This window comes from Oculina patagonica, chromosome 2 (genome assembly GCF_052425735.1).
Source record: "Oculina patagonica isolate OP01 chromosome 2, crgOcupat, whole genome shotgun sequence".
Taxonomy (NCBI): Eukaryota; Metazoa; Cnidaria; class Anthozoa; order Scleractinia; family Oculinidae; genus Oculina; species Oculina patagonica.
Window position 1 is genome coordinate 33,882,974 of NC_135759.1, and position 10,905 is coordinate 33,893,878.

Below are 10,905 nucleotides of genomic sequence, written 5' to 3' on the forward strand. Positions count from 1 at the left end.
CTGGTTAATTTTTTGTTGCCATTGCAAGTTTACTTTCAAGACCATGCTAGTTCTTCTTCGCCAAGAGCGGTGACATTGACGAGATGCAATCCCATGCTCACAGTCAACTGAAGCACCACATTCAGCAGCCATTATTCAAGCTGACTACAAGCTCAGTTTCTCAATCTCCACAAACATCAGGCTCGTATTTTGCGAGTCCAAATGTCAACAAATCTGCCCATCATGGACATCAGTTGAATATCAGACCTGTAAACTCACCCTCGAATGCCTACTTTCGTCCAAACACTCCAAGGCAGAAAGAAAAAGGTAGCTGATAAACTTTATTTTATTTCTACATGCTGCTCAGAAGTTTTTTAGACCAGAGTAGACAGAAGAAATCCGGGCGTTTGTTTTGAAAATTTTCTCAAAAACTAAACGCCAATGAGGCTTGATTACACTGAACCATTGACATCCTTCGCAAGTTACTACAACAAATTATGAGGTCTAAGAAAGTAAACTTAACTACGGTAATTATACTTGCAGAAGCAGAGAAAGTGGAAAAAGACAGAGCGCAATCAACAGAACGAATACATTCCTTACATACTCGCCTTCATCAAGAAGCAGAGAAAATAAGAAAATGGAAAACGTCAACAGAGATAGAAATAAAAGAAAAGGTAAAATATTTAGAATTTTGTTTTTTTGTAATTTAAACACAAGTTATGTTTTGTTATGTTATCTTTTTTAACAGATTTTTTATTTGCTCTTAACTGGCTTTCTTACGGCTAAATCCTTTCATGTGATTTCTTAACTTTTTTCTTTTCCCAATTTTACAGGAGAAAAAGCTACAAGAAGCTGTGCAAACAATAGATTCTCAGAGAAAGTCAATTCTTGATTTACAGGTATAAACAGCTTTGTTTTAAAAAATTGCAATTTTCTAGTGAAAGTGCAGAGATCACAGTATAAATCTTTATATAAAACATCAAGTGCAGAACTTATAAGCTTGAAGACTGGTATTGAGTATCACTTTATATGTCCTGTAGATATCTGTTGGCTGATAATACAAAGAGACATTCTATATCCTACGATCGGAAAACAGCAACTCACCAGTTTTGCCAAGAAGCCAAAGCGATTTTTATCACAAAAAGTCCAAGAAAATCAAATACGGAAAACAATACTGAATTAATTACCAGAGGTAACAATTCTTCTTAGTAGTGTATAAACTGGTCGTGTTTTTTATTCTCAGTTTCAGAATGAAAGTCTCAGCTCAAAACTTCAAGAAGAGCTTGCAAGTAGGGAGGAGGTTGAACACAAGTAAATTAATACATCTTGCAGTTTGCTCAGTTTGTCAAGTAAATTAATACATCTTGCAGTTTGCTCAGTTTGTCTAGTTATCTCCTTTACAACTATTTCACATTCAAAGCCAATGAAATAACATTTATATTGTTCATCAATTTTTTTTTATTAATTTTCAATCGGGTCCACATTGCTAACAGTTAAATCACTGATATGTCTACCCTGTATAAATATTTCCAGTTATTATTGTACTTTCTAGAATCGTTGCTACCCGAGACATGTGCAACGCACTGAAAGATCATGTTGCAAAGGTGGAGGAAAATATACATAAAGGCAAGTTTTAAGCTGAAATCGTAGGCGGATTTAAGGGGGAGCTAGAGCCGACGGAGGTCGCAGCCCTTCTCAAGTGCTTCCAGAGGGCAGGGAATAGCATCTCACAGAACCAAGATTTTTAAGTTTTCCTGAGGGATACCCCCGGTCCCCTAAATTGTCGCAACCCCCTGTTCCTGAATTTCCTGGATCTGCCGTGCTAGTTAAAAACTGTATTGTTATCGTCGCCGTCGTCGTCATTGTTATCGTTATCATCATCATCATTATCATCATCATCATCATCATCATCATCATCATCATCCGATTGTTATTATTACTTTAATTAGTTCCAACCATAATTGACTGTAAAGTGTTTCTACACTTTAATTGTAAAAAAGATTTACGCATTGGAACTTAGCTATAAAGCACATTTTAAGAAACTGCACACAAAAAATGTGCTACGGTTCTGTCACCGCTGCATTTTCATGAACGTTGGGCCTGGCCAGTACATAAGTGTATTAAAGTAAATGTGGAAGTAGGTCTCAGTGGTTGAATAAAGAGTTAACCTTGAAAACAACATACCTTTTTCTTTTTATACTTGCAGGGGAAGAAGATCGAGACGAACTCCGATTTCAAGAGAAAAGTCGTATTGAACAGTTTCAGGTGAGAATATTTATATCTTTTTTCATTTGAAGTCTTCCCACTAGTGGTAGCATGCTATAAAAGAGGTGTCATCTCTCTTGGCTCTCTGCTACGTTTCCAACAGATTGTAAAATACTTCACTGCAGGCGCGTAGGGGGGGGGGGGAGGGAGGGGGGGGGGGGGGCCCCCCCCCCCCCACTTGGAGAGTACATAAAATTAAACAAATTATAGCTGGATTTCTTTTCAACAGGAATTGGTAGTTAAATTTCAAGATCTTCAGATTGAACACACAGCAAAGTGCAGTGAAATGAAGAATAAACGTGAGTCATGTCTTTTTCTGTTTTCAAATGTACCAAAGACCTGGCTTCCATTTTATTTAATTTTTCACAGCTTAAAATACTTTTGTTTCAGTTGACGAACACAGACAGAAGCACGAGGAATTCATCGTGGAGTATACAGAGAAACTTGATAAAGCAGGGAGTCAGGTATTAAGATTATTTTTTGGTCGAGTCACTTCGTACTGTATAGTGCAATGACGCGATGTGATAATGCAAGAAAAAAAAATAATTAAAAACAGAGTCGTTTTCACATGACCTTTTACTTTGTTTCTTGGCACAAGAGGCCCGCCCTCTTATCTCATAATTTCTTGGAATTTGCACAGGTTCAACTTCTTGAGAATGACAGGAAAACAAAGGAGAACCAAATTTCCACCATGGAAGCAGCTTTGGAGAAAAGCAAAGAAGAGTCTACTTCGTTAGAGCACGAGCTAGGTAATTTGACTACTTTTTTTATCTTGCACTGATTCAGTTTTAACTGGCAAAGACAACTATTCTGCGATATTCTGCGTTTAGTAAGCTGTGATTTGTGTTGAGAAAGTTTAAGCAACCAATGGTCCAGTCGAATTCATAATGACGCAAAGTTGAGTTCCTCTCTTTTATTTCACAGCCTTGTTACAAAATAAATTGAAGAAATTTGAAAGTATCATCACCTCGCAGCAGGTTCAAATACAAAATACAGAGGAAATGTTGACTTTTAATAAGGTGAGAACAAAACTGAAGGATCCTCCTCGAAAACAAAAACAAAGCAAAGTACAATCGCATAGAGAAAGAAAAAAGTCTGAAACGTTTATTTAGTTCAGAGAACTAGCAAAGAAAATAAACCTTTTTTTCGTAACTTTTTCAGGAGGAGTGCAAGAGGATCGAAGAGGAGCGCAAAGTCATCCAATTGCAGGTTGAAGAGGCACAACAAGTGAACCAGACATTAAAAGATAATAATCTCGAGATGAAACAGGAGCAAAGAAAAGTTCTGGATGAGCTGGAGAAACAGCTTTCTTCTTTGATAAGTGAAAAAGAGAAACTGGAAGAGAGGCAAGTGAATAGCAGCGCGGTAAAACCAAACTCACGCGGAGAAACAAACCAAAGAAACTCAATACAGTCACTAGTTTATCCCGTAATTTATCCCGTTTCTTTTCTTTTTTTCCAAACTCCGTTATGACATATCGCAGGGTACAGTATCGTTTCACTTTCGTGACAAGCTGTTTCTTATGGTTTTATCCTATCTAATTCAGCCATGTATTTTTTTTCCTTTCTAAAGCCTGCTAAATCTTACCAAAGTGAACGAAACTACAACAGAAGAACTGAAAACTTTGCAGATTAAGTTTGGTAAGTTTACAAAGATTGCAAGCGAAAAGTCCGTTTATAATACCGACAATCTGATCTTTTCTTTCATCCGGCCAGCAGTGAACCGCCTATAGTCTAATAATTTGAAATATTTTATTTTTTCATAGAGTCTCTGACAAGAGAGAAGGAAAAAGCAGACACTTTAAACGATCATATTCTGAAAGAAAAGGTAAGCACTCTCAAAGCTCTTCAATTCCAGATCACAGTTTTTAAGAAGGAAACGGCAAATATTTTATCCTCCTCGTTACTTTATCTTTATTTTGCACACGTGTTCTAGGATGAATTGATGAAAGCTTGTGCAGATCTACAGACCAACCTTTCCAAAGAGGAGGAGAGAGCATTATCTAAAGGAGAAATGTTGCGGCAATCAAAAGAAAAGCAGGCTCAATTACAGGTAATTAGTACGTTGCAAGTCTTGTGCTTGAACCGATGACTGCCCGGGTAGCTCGTTTCGGTATAAATTCACGCTTTCTTTTTTTTATCGTTATTTCTTAAAACTAATGAATTGCTTGCTGTTTTAGGAAACAAACTCTTCTTTAATGAATGAACTCGATCAGGTCAACAAAAAGAAAGATGAGTTAGAGGAAAAGATCCGACTTTTAACGCTTGCCTCCGAAGAAAAACAGGTGAAGGCAATTGTCAATTTTATTATACATCAACGCGAAGATCACTATTTGAAAGTCCAGAATTTCATAACTAAATTAACCATACTGACTTTTTCTTCAACTCTTCAGAGAACTATAAGTGATCTTGAGGGGAAGATCTACAATGCAAATTACAATCAGAAATACCTGACAGAGAACGTACAAGATCTTCAAACAAAACTTGAGGATGAAAGGTACCATAGTTGTATCACTATTTTATCACTATTTTGAACTGTATATACTGAGAAAATTTACAAAACGATGAGCTATGTAATTCAAATTTAATTACAGCTCAGATTCTTGTGACGATCGTGTTGTTACAAGTTGTTGCTTTAGAAATAATGTTCTCTAACTGGAGAAATACAACGTGGAACTGAAATATAGCTCAATATAGAAAATACAGTTACTGTGATAGTCTAGAACTAAGGTGGGCGTGTGGGAATTTATTTTATACTGTTTGGAGGGAAAGGGAATGGAAATAGTGACTGAACGGCGTAAAGTTGACATTTCTACTGTTAAAGGAGATTTCATTTTGCTCAGAGTGAGTTAAGCACAATGTTGTCTTGTTATAGAAAGGAAAAAGAAGAGCTCCAGAAGTCAATTGAAGACTTTAAGGTATGTTCCCAATTTCTGCTGGATAGTGATATGAATAATTACTAACTCTAAATATCATGTTGCACTAACTTTTACTGTCGAAGGGCGTTCTCGGTTTCTGAATACTTCCAAGCCTTGCATGAGGTGAAAGGCAATGTTTTCCGTTCATATTCTTGTTTTATTGGTTTCGAATATTTTTTTAATTTTCTTCTTTTCAAGGCCTCCGAAAGAAAACTAAGGGATGAAATAGCTGCCTTGGAAGAAAAATCTATAGTTCTAGAAAAGAGCTTGACGGTACATAACTTTCTATCAGACTGTTATTTCATGCTTTCATCATGCAAAGTATTAAACGCTTTAAGGGACAGTATTATATTTATATCTTTATCATCAGGGTGCTTCAGAAAGCGGAAAAGAGTCAAATAAGCTCATTAAGAAACTTCAGGAAGATTATGGAAAACTGCAGTAAGTTTTGGCAGAGAACAACGCTGCTCAACTTCCTAAGTATTAAAGAGAGGGGGTTTTTTTTTTGTATCCGAAAAAATGAGTTTTATGCTGCCGCCAAGTAAATATCGACTTACCTTATTTAGCTTTCTTTTTAATTTAAAGGGAAAAGTTCGAAAAAATGAAGAATGATGTAACGGTACAAGACGAAGAGAGGACAATGATATTAGAAAAAGAAAAAGACAGCGTAAGAACAATTTATAACTATCACTGCATGTGACATTTATGTTTAATAGTTGTACGTAGGTCATGAACTCAAGTACGGTTTATCGTCTTTGCATGAGACGACCACACAGATGTGTTCTATGGATGTGGAGATAAATGAGCTATTTTTGTCTTTCTGACAGACCCGAACGTTAAAAGACGATCTCAAAGAGAAGACCAAGAAATTGGAAGGTCTCGAAGCTAAGGTATGCAACATGACACTTACAATATTAAATATACATTGATTTTTCTACTAACTACGTTTTCGACCGCTTTTGTTCCTTCTTGAGATAATGTAAACTTCGTAAGTTTACGAAAAAGAGTTAAGATTTTCCTAGAGTTTCTGCTTAAATACACGTCACAGAGGAAACTAAAGCAATCGTAATTTTCATGTGCTGTACATGTTCTTCCGGTAGACAAAAAATCTTCAGGAACAGCTCGCAGCCAAAACAAAGCAAACTAAAGAAGTACAACAAGAGGTGAGTTCGACAAAACTTTTGTTGGGCCTTTTCTTTTGCTTAATGAATACTACCTCAATCTCTGCATTGATCCCCATCTAACAAGTCTGACTTAATTATCATTGCCCTTTTGCTTATTACAGAACAAGACGTTAAAAAGCAAGGTTACCTCTCAAACAAAGCAGGTGGACAAGTTAGAAAATCAGGTAATTCGTGCCTATTTTTGTTTCACCCTACAAAGATAACACCTATATCTGATGGGTGGATACTTTCTACATTGTAGAAATCAAAGTTGTCCAACGAACTTGTTTCCTCGAAGGATCAGATTAAAGATATATCAGATAAGGTAGGAAGCATAATTTTGATATCACGCGCGTTATTTACTGTAGGTAATTGTAAACACATTGACAATTTCATACAATTTATTACATTCATACTTTCACTTTACTGACATTTCGTTTGGTTCTAATTGTAAGTTGAAGCAAAGTAGCGAGGATTTACAAAAGGAAAGAAGTCATTGCGAGGACTTGGACGGACAGGTATTATTACATCCGGGAAGCATATCCGATTCTCTAGAGCGACCAAGCTCTATCTATGCAAAGATATGGCTATCGTAGTGATAGCCATTATGTACTCGCTAGCTAAGACGTTTAATTTCCTTTTCTAAATTACGTTTTTGCTATTCAGCTCTATTCCTTCGCTGCGAAGGACTAACGCCTAAACTCACTGGACCTATTTTCCTTTTTAATTCAACAACAAACTGGGGATAAGAGCATAGCGGATAATTCGTTTAGTTTGGTAGCCCAGGTAAGGGTAGTCCTGAAAAGGACTGTTGTTGGTGACTAGCGTCCGGTTTCGACAACCTGAGCGGAAACCATCATAAAAGTCAAGTAAAATGTTGTATAGTTAAGCCAATAGCAAGCTATTTTTAAAATGCCTTTACGGACTGATGCTGGCTAGAATGCATTTGTTTGTTACATTACAGTTGGAAATTATGAAGAAGGAAATGACAAAGAAATCAAAAGCACTGGAAAAAGCTGAAGAAGAAGTAAGACCAAGTTTCCTTGTTAGTTAACCTAGTTTCCTAGTTTCGTTTTTCAGCGAGTGGCTTTTGCTACACAGTTTTTGTAGAATTTTACTGCATGATTACTACATTATCAGTATCTATAATAGTGATTTTGCTCTAATTTTAGTTGTTTCTTTTTGTTGCAATTGTCGTTATCCGTGATATCGAAATACCTTATTCGTTTAATAGGTTCAAAAATTTAAAGAAGAAAAAGAAAAGGCCATACAAGATAAGGAAAACGTCCAAAAGGAGTCTGAAAAGCAGATGAATGAGCTGTGCGCAACACTGGAAAAATACAAGGTAGATTTATTATGCCACACGTTGTTAAGAGAATTCGAAATGTACTTTTATTCTCTATCGGCCTTAAGCCAGAGTCTACCAGTAGGTTACCGGTTAACGGATCAAAACTCGTCAGGTTTTGGGAGAAAATTGGTTTTTCAGCCGCATCAAGCTTAGATCATAATTTTCAGTTACTCCAGGGAGCCGGATTGAAATTCATATTAATACTGTAATGTGCATCTTATCACGTTTTCTTGATAGTTGGAAAATGAAAAAATTGTAGCCCAAAAGGAGCGAGAGCTGGAACTCTTGCGTGCTAAAGCAGAGAAAGAAACTCAGGAGCAACACGTAAGTACCAAATAAGTGAGAAGAATTGTTTAACATCCGGCAATCTGATACGGATTATTGGTATAGTAACTTAGATGTAAATAATTTTCTCCTTTAATAACGGTAGTTGATTTTCTTACAGGAGAAGCGACTTATGGAAGCCAAGGAGCAAATCGAAAAACTTGAGAGGGACGCGAACCGTCTAAAGAAAAATCAGGTAAACTTCTCATTGTAGTTAATCTACGTAAAGGTTACACGATGCCATAGTTAATATGCTTCCATCAAGTTAGAGAAACACTGGTGGAAATTCAGTTTGGAGAACTCGACGCACTTATGGGACCTGACTCAACTGCAGCTCGTGTTTCCTCAGTTCTTGTTTTCCCAAACATCTACTCCTTCTACCATAACTCTATGGAACCCTAAAAATATTGTTAATTTTTGTGTTGGCTCACCGCAGGAAAAGGATAAAGAGAGACTAGAGCGTGAAAAATCCGAAGCCGTTAATACACTGACAAGGCAGCTGGAGGCTAAGGTAGGGCACAGAAGTGTTTTATAGAGGTATTATCAGCAACATGCTCGCGTGCAATATTGTGAATCCCATTTCTTTCTTCGTGATAAAACGGGCATTTTATGCATATATGTAATATTTCATCCGTAGAATAAAGAGATCATGCTTCTGCAAGAGAAGATTGCCGAGAAGGAGCTCAAGGTATGAGGAGTTACCTTTTGATTTGAGTGTTTCTTATTCGCAGTCATTTGACAAGATTTTTGTTGTACATTCTAAATACATCTCATGCAACTATGTGTAATAAAAATGTCATCAATCTCATAATCTGCTGAGCGCCCTTTATATCAGCAATATTTAGTATGCTTTAAACCTGAAATTGATCAAGAAAATTCTTCCAAAAAAGGTAGAAATTGGCATAAGCTTTTTTATGAGAAGCTTATTTGCATGAACTCGGAAATCCCCATCAGGAGGATTAAAACATAAAATTTTCATTGATCCGTGATTCTATTCTTTTCATCTAAAGCCTCTAAAAAGCCCGAGAAAGCCATCTTCTGAAGTGCAAATAACGATACCAAAACCAATGCATCAAAACATGATGGAAGCGACTCCTGAAGATTCCGCAGTTGTTCCCGAAACTCCAAAACAGCCTCGTGGTATACTCAAGCAAAACGACGTCTATCAGAAAAAGAGAAGAGTAGCTTTTGCAGGCTCAGACGAGCAACGTACATCATCAGAAGATGAAGGGGACGAAAAACAAACGTTAAAGGTTACTAAGATTTTTACTTTAATTCTTATTTTTCGCCTCTGTCAATCTCATTTTGTTTTTTCTAATTTACTACTGATACATGGCATATGAACTGCGGTTTATCATACATAGCTTGAAACAAAGGGTACTAAATCCGAAAGGAAAAGAGGCAGCGAAAAGGAGAACCAAAAGAGCACACCAAGAGCAAATGTTCGATTTTCTCCAAAGCCAACTTCTTGGAACAGTGAACCCTCACTCGAAAAGAAATCCCCATTTACAGAAGTACAGAAATTGAAACAAATTCCAAGAGGCAAGCCTATGGTTCCACAGAAACAGAAGAAGGTACTGAAAAATAGTTTTACAACAGCAGTAGTTTTCTTTACGAGAGGTATTAAAATCTTTTTGACTTGCCTTCATCTGGATTGAAAATAAGTTAATTTGCATGTAATTTGTAAATGTAATTTATTTACCCACGTGACACGGAAGAGCTCAGGAGCTCGTAAAGACGTGTACTACGTGCATCCAAGATCGAATTGGAATTTGGAGTGTTGGTTTTTGTGGAGGGAGGAAAACCGGAGAACCCGGAGAAAAACCCTCGGAGCCGGAACAAGAACCAACAACAAACTCAACCCACATATGGCACCGGGCCGGAATCGAACCCGGGCCACATTGGTGGGAGGCGAGCGCTCTCACCACTGCGCCATCCCTGCTCCCACCATGTATGAACCTTCACCAGTTTTTACTCTTTAGTATATGTTTCAGTTTCAACTCTTTCTTTCTCATACAGATAAAAATCCAAAGTGATGATTCTGAGGAAATGGCGAAGTTCAAGGAATTGTTCCCTGATATGAAAAGTCCGGATTCCCTCTACGATAAATCTCCGGTAGGTTAAGAAGACTTGGTGTCGAGTTCAGTTATTCAATGTACAAAATCGCAGCTTTCAATTGATCACCAACACACTGATACGTTGCCTCTCATCCTTAATTTTACATGTTTTTGAAAGTAACTCCCTGTGCTGAATTAGTACTTCAGTGATGGGTTCAAGTTAGTATAGTTCCGGCTTATTTTAAGTAATGCCCACTACCGATGAACCGGTGGTGTATCTGAGCAACATCGCTAAAATTACTTCGAACTCGTGATTAAACAAAATTGAGTTTGATGTTTCCTTTTTTTAGGGCAAAGCACGTGGCTTGCACGAAACGATGAAGCCTCCATTCAAGAGCAAAATAACTAAAATTAAACCACTTTCGCGTAGGAAGAAAGACAAGCAAGAAAGTACTGCTTGGTTTGACTCTGATACACTCTTTGGGTTCGCAATGGATGATGAATAAATAATGCCTGAGGTTGAGAATAATTTTTATAAAGACAATCTTTGCCATAATTTATCGTGGTCAATTACGATAATCATTAGCAATCGTCATGACATTTGTAAAATTAATAATTAGATTGATCTTTTTAGTTTCAAGGGCCAAAATTGTGGCATTTGTGAAAATTAAACCATGAGAAAATAAATGTTAATGGTATAAGTTATGTTTTGTGTCAAATCGAGAAGCTATCCTGGTCGTTAAGAAACCAATTTTTGCCCTTCTGTACAATTATCTATTTTGTATTATATTCAGATAATGACTTTTTAGTGGACTTGCTATAACCGCAGTAGTTAAAGGTGATATAATGAAA

At 36.9% G+C, this 10,905-nt stretch overlaps 1 protein-coding gene across 1 annotated transcript; it reads left to right on the forward strand.

The window, feature by feature from the left end:
- Positions 1-83: 83 nt before the first annotated feature.
- LOC144644293 (uncharacterized) lies at positions 84-10,758 on the forward strand. The gene is made up of 35 exons (XM_078503751.1): positions 84-306; positions 523-653; positions 813-878; positions 1,223-1,290; positions 1,532-1,605; positions 2,186-2,244; positions 2,474-2,543; positions 2,635-2,708; positions 2,885-2,993; positions 3,169-3,263; positions 3,406-3,590; positions 3,817-3,884; positions 4,010-4,071; positions 4,180-4,296; positions 4,424-4,528; positions 4,637-4,740; positions 5,119-5,161; positions 5,360-5,434; positions 5,532-5,602; positions 5,747-5,828; positions 5,989-6,051; positions 6,262-6,324; positions 6,447-6,509; positions 6,587-6,649; positions 6,780-6,842; positions 7,289-7,351; positions 7,559-7,669; positions 7,910-7,996; positions 8,118-8,192; positions 8,433-8,507; positions 8,634-8,684; positions 9,007-9,249; positions 9,361-9,570; positions 10,016-10,111; positions 10,404-10,758. Exons 1-35 carry the CDS (start codon positions 84-86, stop codon positions 10,557-10,559), a joined length of 3,363 nt encoding a protein of 1,120 aa, XP_078359877.1. The 3' UTR covers positions 10,560-10,758.
- Positions 10,759-10,905: the final 147 nt, after the last annotated feature.

Coding starts and splice junctions, on each gene's coding strand:
- LOC144644293 (XM_078503751.1), top strand. CDS start 84: ATGCAATCCCATGCTCACAGTCAACTGAAGCACCACATTCAGCAGCCA. Junction 4,741..5,118: donor ACAAAACTTGAGGATGAAAG/GTACCATAGTTG, acceptor GTCTTGTTATAG/AAAGGAAAAAGAAGAGCTCC. Junction 5,435..5,531: donor TTCTAGAAAAGAGCTTGACG/GTACATAACTTT, acceptor CTTTATCATCAG/GGTGCTTCAGAAAGCGGAAA.